Source organism: Myzus persicae, unplaced genomic scaffold, assembly GCF_001856785.1.
Source record: "Myzus persicae strain clone G006 unplaced genomic scaffold, MPER_G0061.0, whole genome shotgun sequence".
Classification (NCBI taxonomy): Eukaryota; Metazoa; Arthropoda; class Insecta; order Hemiptera; family Aphididae; genus Myzus; species Myzus persicae.
This window is the reverse complement of record NW_019104096.1, coordinates 83,198-95,743: the sequence shown is the minus strand read 5'-3', so window position 1 is coordinate 95,743 and position 12,546 is coordinate 83,198. Positions and strand designations below refer to the sequence as shown.

General features: G+C 29.1%; 1 protein-coding gene across 5 annotated transcripts; it reads left to right on the top strand.

Annotated features, from left to right (window-relative positions):
* Nucleotides 1-3,089: 3,089 nt before the first annotated feature.
* LOC111038693 (AP-1 complex subunit gamma-1) lies at nucleotides 3,090-11,360 on the top strand. 5 transcript variants are annotated; one of them, XM_022321907.1, is made up of 17 exons: nucleotides 3,090-3,620; nucleotides 4,251-4,323; nucleotides 4,383-4,444; nucleotides 4,517-4,700; nucleotides 4,938-5,084; nucleotides 5,497-5,812; nucleotides 5,977-6,072; nucleotides 6,145-6,471; nucleotides 6,537-6,758; nucleotides 6,918-7,130; nucleotides 7,331-7,458; nucleotides 8,119-8,365; nucleotides 8,438-8,555; nucleotides 8,620-8,736; nucleotides 8,807-9,000; nucleotides 9,918-10,010; nucleotides 11,113-11,360. In XM_022321907.1, the coding sequence occupies exons 2-17, from the start codon at nucleotides 4,301-4,303 to the stop codon at nucleotides 11,251-11,253; spliced, it is 2,628 nt and encodes an 875-aa protein (XP_022177599.1). In that variant the 5' UTR covers nucleotides 3,090-3,620; nucleotides 4,251-4,300; the 3' UTR covers nucleotides 11,254-11,360. The 5 variants fall into 5 exon arrangements, with proteins under 5 accessions (XP_022177599.1, XP_022177595.1, XP_022177597.1 ...); XM_022321903.1 differs by having other exon boundaries at nucleotides 3,091-3,620; nucleotides 8,804-9,000; XM_022321905.1 differs by lacking the exon at nucleotides 3,090-3,620 and adding an exon at nucleotides 3,680-3,832 and having other exon boundaries at nucleotides 8,804-9,000.
* Nucleotides 11,361-12,546: the final 1,186 nt, after the last annotated feature.

Below are 12,546 nucleotides of genomic sequence, written 5' to 3'. Positions count from 1 at the left end.
CGATCCACATGATGGGCAGTCCGCTTAATAAAGTTGTTATTCCTATATATACTGCAATTACCAAACTATCTAAAAAACTGAAATGTTTAGATGATATTTATTGGTTTTGTTAAGTCATAATCATAATGTCACATCAGCGATTTAGTAATACCTTAATGCATAGACAGATAAAACAAAGAGATAGCGGACTGCATATTACATTCCCACAGGAGCGTTGAAGTTGAAGTCCTGCAGGCTGCGCCCATATATCAGTTGTTCAATGTTTACAAAATAACTCAATAGTTAAGATACCAAATATACATATATTATCATTCATGCAATTTTGACCAATTGGCAAATGGCTGCCCATTACATGTCTAATGTCTATGCTTTAATGTTAAAGTGTATAGTTGCTTTGTGGATTCGATCACGTTCTATTCTAAAGGTTAGAGTTACAGCTTGACTATGTTTGTTCAAAATTGATGAATTAAATGAAAAATATAATAACCTTTGTTCAAAACAAAACTTTTACTATTGAAAGCTTAAATTTATTTAAGGACGTAGGTCATTCGGCTCCCGTTTTTCCCAAACGGCTTCGGTTTCACAAAAAAATCAATTCCCAAACGATTCCCGTCGAAAAAGGTTTTACGATCAGGTAGATTCCCAAACGGCTCCGGTTTTTTACAACACAAATTCCTTCAAAAGAGGTGTGTTTAAAAAAGTGTTGTTGTTTATTTCTAGGTTATATTCTAAGTAAATTGTACAACAATATACAGTGTATCGGTGGCAGGGGCGTTCCTAGAGGGAGGGGGGGTCAACCTTCCACCCCCTCTCCGAAAAATAAAAAATAATTATTGATAAGAGTTGACCAAAATATAAAATATATGTGGAACTTGATTAGGCTAGGTCCATATCATGAACATGATGTTAAAAATATTGAACGCCCCACCCCACTCCCCCGAAAAAAAATTACTAGGCACGCCCCTGACCGGTGGTATAGGGTATATCGGTATACCGATTTTATAGTCAGCCGTTTGGAAATTTACCAGGTCTTAAAACCTTTTTCGACGGGAGTTATATGGAGATAAGCAAACAATGGACGGGAGCCGTTTTTGATGCGCCGTTATTCAACTATTCAAGGCACCCGGGGCAAATGCATTTTTTAACCCCAAAAAAACATTCTACAGTAACCGGAGAAACCTAATAAATAATTAAATAAATAAAAAGTATTCATTATACAAATAAAAAAAAAGAAAATAAAGAAGATATAATGTGGGTACCTATTCTAGAGGCAATACAAATAAGTAAAAATAGTATAAATAGTTATAATTATAAATATATTATGTATAAAAATTTAAGTTAAATTTAGATTAAAAATAACTTACATTTATGTTGATACAATGTTGTATCAATGGTATAGTAGAATTCATAAATAGGGACCTACTGAATAAACAATAATAATGGATGTAATCAAATTTGACGAGTCCGATAAATGTTGTTTTTCAGTTCACAAAGTGAATAACCACATTGTGAACAATTTATATGATGATAAATTGAAGTGACCATTTCATGAGTAAGTGACCATTTTGTGAAATATTTTCGAATTTCATGAAGTGTAAAAAATCTGTTTCGAATTTATGAAATGGTTATCTTTTCATAAAAATAGACGATTTTACGAAGCCCCTACAGCATATATATAATCAAAAACCTACTAATTAGTCTCATATATGTATTAGAGTATTAGACAAACTCAATTTTATTTTTAAAAAAAACCAATTTTATAACACATTTTTCAAAAAAGTTTTTCATAATATGATTTTAGAATATAAAGTACTAGACACGTAGCTTAAATGCTTCTTAATAGTTAGTACTAATAATTATAATTTTTTTAATTTTTTATCTTTTCTTTTTGTGATGCAAATATGTCAGTTAGGTACTTAGGTATAGTGTATACCACTGTATACATCTGCTATTTTATCTCCAATAGAAATGAATGGTATTCATTAAATAGTTTTTTATAATCTTCAACTTCAGCGGCTGCTGACGTCACATGTATTATTGTTAAATGTAAATAAAATAAATTCTCAAGGTACGTAACTACAATTATATATTTATTACAAAAATAACCTATTACTGTTTTGCATACCAATTTTCCTAAAATGAATAGAAATTTTTTGCTGAAAATATGAACTTGTTTTATGAAAGATGACCTTGTATTCCATTTTTAAACCTTAGCTAGGTACAAATTAAATTTTTTATAATTTTTGAACAACAAGCTGATTATTGTTTTTTTTTAAATTTGAACTAAATGATTATAAATAATAATCGTGCCTATGGTTCGTTAATATTTTTAAATAGCTATAATTAAAACTTATGGTGAACCATGTGTTACATTCATAAGTTTTTTGACTGAACGAAACATTTTTAGTTGACAATTTTAGAAAAACTACTAAAATGAATCAATTATAATCCAAGCGAAAACGGTCTATCCAAGGTTACAAAACAATTTTAACAAATTTTCATTTATTTATTTCTGTTTTTCCCAATTATTTTAAAAAGTATTGAGAATTTTCGACCTCCCAAAAGTACCAACTAGATCCAATTTTTTTTTAAAAACCTAAATCAAAGTTTATGAAGTTTACGTTTTCTACGTAAAAAGTTGAGATGTTGAAGTTGTACAATGATTTTCAAATATCTCACTTAAAAGTCTGAAATTATTAGACTAGAAAATATAATAATAATATTGTAATTCATTTTCAAGCCCCTCCTCACTCCATTGATAAATCCTGCATACCCCACTGCTGACTAACAACATATTATAGTCTGTTGTCTGCGGGTGCGGTAATATCATCATAGGTAAATAAAAATAAAAACAAACTTAAAACTTAATATTATTACCTATCGGCTAACTACATTATAGGTATACACTATAAGTATTATATATTAATGTATTTGTGTGTGCCGTACGTGTATTGTGTGGTAACTACTACTAGTAGTAGTAGTTGTGGTAAGGATTAGTAGCAGTGGTTGTAGTAGTTGTAGTAGTAGTTGTGTCCACAACGCTTAACGTCCCGAGCGCTGCGCGGGGGCGGGGTCAGTCGTGCGCCCGAACTGTTCTGCAATTTCCACGTAGGCCCGACGCCCGCGGACCACAAATACGACAGTGAGAAAAACAAAGGTACCACGTTCACACCTGTTAGATACATTTTCCGAATTAAAAACCCATTAAACGCCACCGTCGGTGCATTAACTATAAACGACGGTGATGGCGGTCGGGCGGTAGGTATTATCAATAATTAGGCACTGCAGTAGCAGCGGCCCGTCACGTAATAAAATTAATATTCAACTATTATTGTTATATCTGGACACGTCGAGATATGTATTTTATGATATAATGCGCATGTGTGTGTGTTTGGTTTGTGTGTGCGTGTGTGTACGGTAATAAAAAATAATAATACGCGGCGGCTGAATGTTTTCATGACAGTATGACACGAATGCAGAAAAACAACGATAGATAAGGCCATAAGGGGCGCCGTCGCAGCCGACGCGTTGTTCGTCGTCGTATCGTAGACGTAGACTCGTAGTTTCACACTAGAAAAGGACGAAAGGACGCGGGGAATCACCGCTGTCGTCGTCGAAAGGTGAATATTGTACAATTATTTTATTATAATAACATTGCATTATTGTTGGGTGCTCGTTGTTACTTGTGGTTCACACACACCCTGTGGCTCGTTTTTGGCACTGAAACTGCCAACATCGACGTGTATACAAGACGGGCAACGTGTTATCACGATTCAAGACCCGACGATGATGGATGATGATGCACGTTCGCGGTTGCGGCCTAGATTTGAAGGTGGCTGATTTGAATATTTTTCTGTTCAGTTGGGAGGGCGCACACCTGTGAATGTGCACTTTTATCTGACGTTCACATATTTTTGTGATGATGAGGAGGGGGCGTTTACGTCTTGCTGACTCTGTTAGCCAGTGTATAATACTGTAACTGTATAAGTTTCCAATTATTTGATTCTGTTTCACTCTGAGCAAACTGGGTTCATAAATTGCCGATCATATGCCTTTCCGGTCCGGTGATAGCGTTGGACGGCCAAAACAGTTACTGTACTCGCCTATTCTTGAATATTAAAAAAAAATTTCATGTTCTTTACACATACCTAGTTGTAGGTACTAAGACACCTGTGAACCTATTATTATCTTTCATCAAATCATGTAATTTGATGTATTATATCAATGGCTTATTTTTTTATTTTTCACAGACACTTAGTTCAATACATAAATCGTATACAGCATACTTGTCCATTTCAAAATGAATAGCTCCTCAGATACAGGGTATGTGGTTTTCTTTCACATTATGTATTCTATTGACATTAACTAATTTATATTTTCAGATTTAATCCAGCATTTAATATTGCAACAATAAGACAAGTATTCAATGAAGCTGTTGAAAAAGGTGAGTGAGACCATTGTTTTTGCTTTTGATATTTTAATGGAAATTTATTTTGTATTCTTTCTTTTGGTTTAGTTCGTATGCCAACCCCCATGAGACTCAGGGACTTAATAAGGCAAATTAGAGCAGCAAGAACAGCAGCTGAAGAAAGAGCTGTTATCAACAAAGAATGTGCAGATATTAGAACATCTTTTCGGGATGAAGATAATGTCTGGAGATGTCGAAACATTGCTAAATTGTTATACATTCATATGCTTGGGTAAGTGTACTTTTTAATATTCTTATTTATTAAGGTTATCATGATTTTAGATTGATTTTTAATCTATGAAGAATAACAATTAACTAATAGCCATCAAATAACAAGTACATTTGAAAAAAAAAATGTTGATTTAAATATGTATCAGATTTAAAATGTTTTTGAATGTTCTATTTGAAAACTAATTATTTTATCTGTTTTGAATGAATACAGTTTTAAAGTGAAATGTTAATAATATAGATATCCAGCTCATTTTGGACAGTTGGAATGTCTGAAACTAATAGCATCACCAAGATTTACCGATAAGCGAATAGGTTACTTGGGTGCCATGTTGTTATTGGATGAACGACAAGATGTACATCTCCTTATCACAAACTGCTTAAAAAAGTAATTTAATAAAAAGTTTTAAATATTATTTGCTGGTTAAAGGAAATATGTCAAAAATTACTTATTTTTAGCAAATTAAATAAAAATCCTTATTTCTATACCCTATTCCAAATAAGTCTAGAAAAATATATGATGGAAACACGTCCGGTTTCGCGCAATGTGTCACGTGATCTGCCATCCACCAAATCACAACAACTAACCAAAACTGTAGCCAATCAGATTTTCTCCAGACTTGTTTGGAATAGAGTAAATTATTGACCAAGAGACGTTCATTTCTCTCATAGAACATATATTTTTTCGTCATAATCTTAAAATGGCCAAAATTGGCTTATTCTCTTTTAACCGAGCACCATACAAATAATTCATGTGAATATTTAAATAAAACTTATAAATGTGATTTTATTAATTTTAGTGACCTGAATAGTTGTACTCAGTTTGTTGTGGGCTTAGCATTATGTACCCTTGGTGCTATAGCATCACCAGAAATGGCTAGGGATCTTGCCACCGAAGTAGAACGTTTAATGAAATCACCTAATACATATATTCGGAAAAAAGCAGCTTTGTGTGCATATAGAATTGTGCTCAAAGTCCCAGAACTAATGGAAATTTTTTTGCCAGCCACCAGATCAATGCTTTCAGAAAAAAATCATGGCGTACTTATTACTGGTGTAACATTAATAACTGAAATGTGTGAACGAAGTATTGATACATTACAGCACTTTAAAAAGGTATTTAAATTGTGTTGATTGTTTTAAATAATTAATCATAATTTTTGCATCGACATTGTCTTATTTGAAAATATTTAAACTGCTACCTATCTAGGTGTTTTCAAATTAATAAATACATATAATTTTTATTTTATTATTTCTTATTACATACTAATATTTTGTAGGTTGTGCCAAACTTAGTGAGAATCTTAAAAAACCTAATACTCGCTGGCTATTCACCTGAACACGATGTTTCTGGAGTGAGCGATCCTTTCTTACAAGTTAGTAAATTACATTTGTCTTGTTAACAATCAATGAATATCTAAGTTTATAAATCACTATTTTATTTGCAGGTAAAAATACTGAGATTGCTTAAAATACTTGGAAAAAAGGATCCAGAGGCTTCTGAAACTATGAATGATGTCCTTGCACAAGTAGCCACAACAACTGAAACAAATAAAAATGTTGGTAACACAATTTTATATGAAACTGTGTTATCAATTATGGATATTAAGTCTGAATCCGGGCTCAGGGTGCTAGCCATTAATATTTTGGGTAGATTTTTGCTGAACACAGATAAAAATATCAGATATGTTGCTTTGAACACACTTTTAAAAACTATTCACTTAGACATGACTGCAGTTCAAAGACATAGAACTACTATAATTGAGTGTCTTAGAGTATGTTGAATATAATAACATTATTGAAATGAAATAACTTCTAATTTTTAATTTGTATTTTATAGCAAGACCCAGACGTATCTATAAGAAGACGAGCTCTAGAGTTAAGCATAGCTTTAATTAATTCCCATAATGTATTGACTATGACTAAAGAATTACTTGCATTTTTGGAAACATCTGAACCTGAATTCAAAGCCCAGTGCTCTTCTAGCATTGTGTTAGCAGCTGAAAAATTTGCACCCAATACTCGATGGCATTTAGATACTTTAATCAAAGTTCTTGTTGCAGTAAGTAGATTTGAAATATAAATTAATAGATTTTAGATTGTAATCACAATGGCCTACTAGGTTCTCTATTAATAGCAATGACACCAACCAATTTTGTGGTTGAATTTTGTTAAAGCATTATTTTCCGATTTGTAAATCATCATTTTTATCTTTTATCAGGCTGGTAATTACGTAAGAGATGATGTCGTATCTAGTACAATACAATTAGTTTCTGAATCTGGTGCTCAACATGGCGGTTATATGGCTTCAAAACTATGGGTAGAATTGGAAAAAGATACAAGTGATAAACAACCATTAATACAAGTCTCAACATGGACAATTGGAGAATTTGGTGACATGTTATTACAACAATCTGATGAACATGCTGTAACTGTAAGATTTTGAACTTTTACGTAAATACTTAATTCTTTTAAAGAATAAAAAGAAAACTTTTTAGATGTATTATGCTTATTGTTAAATAAATTAAATGTTTAAATATTCACAATAATTAATTCTTCTACAATGAAACTTCATTAATTTCTAAATATATTGGGTAAATAAAAAATTATTTTATTTATTTTAATATTGTCTAGGTCAATGAAGAAGACATATTAAGAGTATACCATAAATTAATGTGGAGTCCTCAAAATAATATTATCACAAAACAGTATACATTAAACTCACTTATGAAATTAAGCACCCGTATCAAAGTTAATGTAGAGTAAGTAATAACTTATAAGTATAACCTTATATAAACAAAGGCGTGTCCACGGATTGTGCTTCTGCAAAATTTGGAAATAAATCTAATTTATCAGATACTATTCTCCCCCTGCCACAAAAAATTTTTTTCAAAAACATTGGAAAAATTTTTCGAGAATTTACTGTTTGAATGTAGTTACAATTTTATTGTCAATATTACAGCATACAGCTTAAATACTCATCAATTTTCAAAAGCAATTCATTTTTGTAGTTACAGCGTAAGGACTAATATATTTTGAATTTTGCACTTTTTAGATTTTTCAAAATACTATAATATCATTATTAGTGTTAAATAGATCTGACAATAAGTAGTACTTGGCTTTGTATACGCTTACTGGCTTACTTTAATTTCCTGTAACTCATTTCCTCAAATATTTTCAAAAAATTTTAAATCCACATCTAAAATAAGTATTTCTGGAGAAAAAATGGTGTCTGGTAAAGTAGATTTATCCATAGCTTGTGCAAAACATGTGAAAAAAGTCTGGACACATCTTTGTTTATAAATTTAAATTTTGGTGACTATTTAACTTGACCATAAATGTTTTTTTGCCGTTACTTTAAATTGTTTGTATATTATGTTTATCAAAGTACCTATAAAAATAATTTTATTTCAATTATCTAGTAAAATACATGAGATGGTAGCATCATTTACAACACATATGCATACTGATTTGCAACAACGTGGAATTGAGTACAATCAGCTGTTTAACAGATATGACCCAATGCGAGAAGGTCTATTAGAAAGAATGCCTGCTATGGAGTCAAATAGAACTCAACAATCACAATGGAATGAAACTATGGAAAATATTCCATCACCTAATGATTTACTTGGCACTGATGTGACAAATACTGAGACTACTAGTGATTCTGTAAAAAATTTTGTTTTTTTTTTTTTTTTTTTTAAAGTAAATTATAACTTTGTTTTTTACTTTTTATTTTAGAATGCATTGTTAGTATTACTAGAGGGTTCAAACGGAGACACAGAATTGATTCCAAATCAAAACTCTTCAATAATGCCTACCATGGCAACTGATACTCAAGATTTGCTGGATCTCTTAGGTAAATTTTTTTTATATTTCATATTTTCTAAATTATTTATTGATTGAATTTTAACATTATTTAGGTGGTTTAGATTTAAATAACCAACCAATGCAACCATTGAACAATCTTCCATCTGAAATTAGTTCGACTAATGGATTAATTGATACTACTAATCATATATTTGACTCATTGAGTCTAGGTTAGTTAAAAAATAAATATTATTCATAAATATTGTGGTTCTATATTCTTATATTTTATGTATTCAGCAGAAGCACCAATTATCAGTACCACCAAAGTTAAAAGCCCAGGAACTGTGACTGCATACGACCAAAACAATTTACTCATAACATTATTAGTTGAAAGGGATCAGATGAACATAGATTCAAACACTGTGAATATGACTGCTTACAATAGTGGTACATTTACCATCAGTGAATTTCTGTTTCAAGCAGCTGTCCCTAAAGTAAGTTGATGTTTAAGATTATTATGTATAATATTATAGTAAAAATATCTTTACTTTTGATGCAAAAGTAGTATTCTGCATTGTGTTAAGTGATGGGGACAGTAAAATATGTTAGTGTATTGTAGTGTAAAATGTGTCTGTCATTTAAAACATTGTTAATATATCTCAACATTTTTCCATACTTATTTTGTATCTTTCTAATGGTATTTTCATGCTATGTCTAGTTATTGATACACATTTTTTCATGTATAAATATATTCCTGTTAATAAGTGACAGCTATAAACGTCGTTAATTAAAAATCTTTTTGGACAGCTAAAACACTCATTCTTTTTTATGTTAATGTCAAATAATACTTTTTTTAAACTGTTATGCATAAACTATAGAGAAAAAGTTAATGTGCTGAAATCATCATCTAAACCTTATCACTTGATTATTGCATTCAAATATGAATATACCTCTGGCTTTACTGTATTACATTTACTTTATTGAAAAGACTTTTTTTGATTGGAGTCCTCCATTCTATATGCTCTAAATAAGGATAAAGTGTAGTTTTAGATATAGTAGTAAGAGAGTTAAGATATGAAATTTTATACTTTTTGCTCTTCAGTTTTTAAGTCCTCTAAATGAAACACTTTTTAAGAAAAAAATAATATTTTTAGACATGTAGATCTTGTATTGATTGTTATCTATACTTATAATATATATAACAGTTAAATTCTTTTATCACTTCATTATATCTATTTATTAACAATAATGTAAATATATTTTTCTATAAAAAATATTTATAATATTTTCATAGTTGTTAATAAATAGATTAAGTCCCAAGTGTCTATATTGTTTAGTAGGTATACTTAAAATATTTGTGTACTTAGATAATATTTATTAATTATAAATGTATTTTTTCTTTTCCACTTAGACTTTTCAATTACAAATGTTACCTCCATCGTCAAATGTAATTGAACCAGGTTCATCTTTGACACAATTAATGCGAGTATCAAATGTATCAAAAGTAAGTTTTCCGAATATATTGTTATTTAAGTACTTACTTAATTTGAATAATATTTTTGTACAATTTTTTCACAAATATTATCTCTTAAAAAAAATTGTGTAAATGAGGTTTTAAGTTGCTTTTTTTATTGTATATTGTCATATTGAACAAATATTTTCAAAAAATGTAATCAGGGAATTATTTTATTATTATAATAATTATATTCTGCATTTTAAGATAAAAACACATATTTATCTATGGCAAAATAAAAAGGTATGTCAGTAACAATACATTTGTTTTGTCTGGCTGACACATCCCATCCTCCCCAGCCTTAGTAGGTTAGGTTGCCTCATTTCATTAGCCATTAAATTACCTGCAAAAATTCAATATCTTAGTATTATTTGTATATTATCTTATATTCTTACAATGGGAAGAGGCAAATCAGGCAATAAGCCTCAATAAGATGGGGTTTGGTTGGCTAACACAGTACGTAAAAAAGTTGCTGACATACCTATCTGTTTGGTGACACTTTTATCCATTGTATGGTGAATAATAGAGTAAAAAATGTTTGTTTCGTAATCTGCGGAATATAATATGAGAACAATTTTATTTTTCGTATAAATGCATATTTTGGAATAAGAGAATATTTCCTAAATTTCTTAAAGTTCATTATTTATATATATATTAAATTAATTTTAATTAATTACTTCAAATTAACTAATATAAACCTTTTTGATTATTGTTATTTAACTATTTACTGATCCTTATTAATAAGTATATGATGTGTTTATAAGTGTATCAAATTACATATTTTTATACTTGTCCAAACGATTAAAATTTAGAAAATCATATTAAAATAAACATGTTGAGTGTATAATGGTATACACTATAATATCCGTTCTGCAAAATATACCAGCTTTTCCTATTTTCTATTCATAATTTTAAAATATTTGGGCTAATTCTAATTTAAATATCTACACCAAAGACCTACTCATACTTCTCTATAGTACATCAGTATTAACTTATTAGTTATTAGTTGTATAATATGCAATGTTTCTAGTAAAAATTAGATAAACCTTACAAATTAAGAAAATATTAATACAATATTTTATTTTACTATCAGAGCCAGCTAAGAATGAGAATTCGGTTATCATATACTGCGAATGGTGTACCAATTCAAGACCAAACCGAAGTGAATAATTTTCCAACCCCGCCAGATACATTTGGAACATCAACATTAGATCTTTGGTCTGAAAACCAATGACATAAAGTATTAATGGCCATTGGCTAATGAATATAGCAGTAGGTTTGAGTTGTATGTGTTTCAATGTGATATGTGTTTTATTTTCGTCAATTATTTTGAGAAAAAAATTGAAATTTTACATCCATTCTATTTATAACACAAATCATTGTTTTAAGTGTTAATTTTAATTTTTAAAATAACACGGTACAGTAACTATGACTTTTAACCAATTGTATTGTACTTAAAACTTGTATTATTAGCTCACAGTATTATGAAACAATGTTTTTGTTTACATTAGTTCTCAAAATAAAATTTTATTGATAGTAGTAATAATTGTTGATGTTTGTGATAATTTTTAAACTGCACATTCTATTATTTTTATTTCGGTTGTAAATCAAAATCCGGTTGTGAACTTCTAATAATATGTAACAATTTAGTTCACACTTACGAATAATTTCGTACAAATATTTAAACATGCATTCAACTTTTTTATGTATCTGTGTCTTTATTCTTTTCTGCACTACTTGTAGATGCATAAAATATTATTCATTACTATATAATATGTATATGTATATTAAATAATAACTTGTTAATAAAATGTTTATTTTATTGTTAACTATATAAATTATTATGCATTGTATTATTATAATAATTATTATTACATTAATAAAATAATGTATTAATTTGAGTCTAAGTTGTTTAATCAGTTTGTTTCCTAGTAGCCTTATAAATTATAGTTAAAATAATTATATTGTATGTAGTAATTTTTAATTATCATCCACTAAATATTTTATTGATGATAATAATTTTTATTTTAAATTCAAAATTTAACTTATTTTTCTCTTTTTAGTTCTTGAACAATTCCCCACAAGCAATTACACAATTAGAAAATTTGTCTAATTATAAACATAATAACATGTGTGTATTAGAAAGAATGAGAAAAAACTTAGCAAATCCAACATATTGTATCATACATTAAACTGTCTGTAATGTAATTTAGTTAACTGAGTTATTAATCTATACATTTATTTTATACAAATCTTTTAATTATTAATTTGCACTTTGAGAGAAATTGTAGTCTGCTCCAAAGGATTTTAACAAGTGATTCAAAACTGGAATATCGAATTGTATGTTATAAGTAGAGCAAGGACTTTCATGCACTAAAAAATCATAAAATATGCACTTATGCATCAAAAAATTAAAAATATGCGGTTAAATATGCCCTTAAAAATATTAATTTTTTATTAATGTACACTACATTTATTTTATTAAATTGATTTGAAATTTCTTTTAAGTGTTGGATCCCATTCTTCT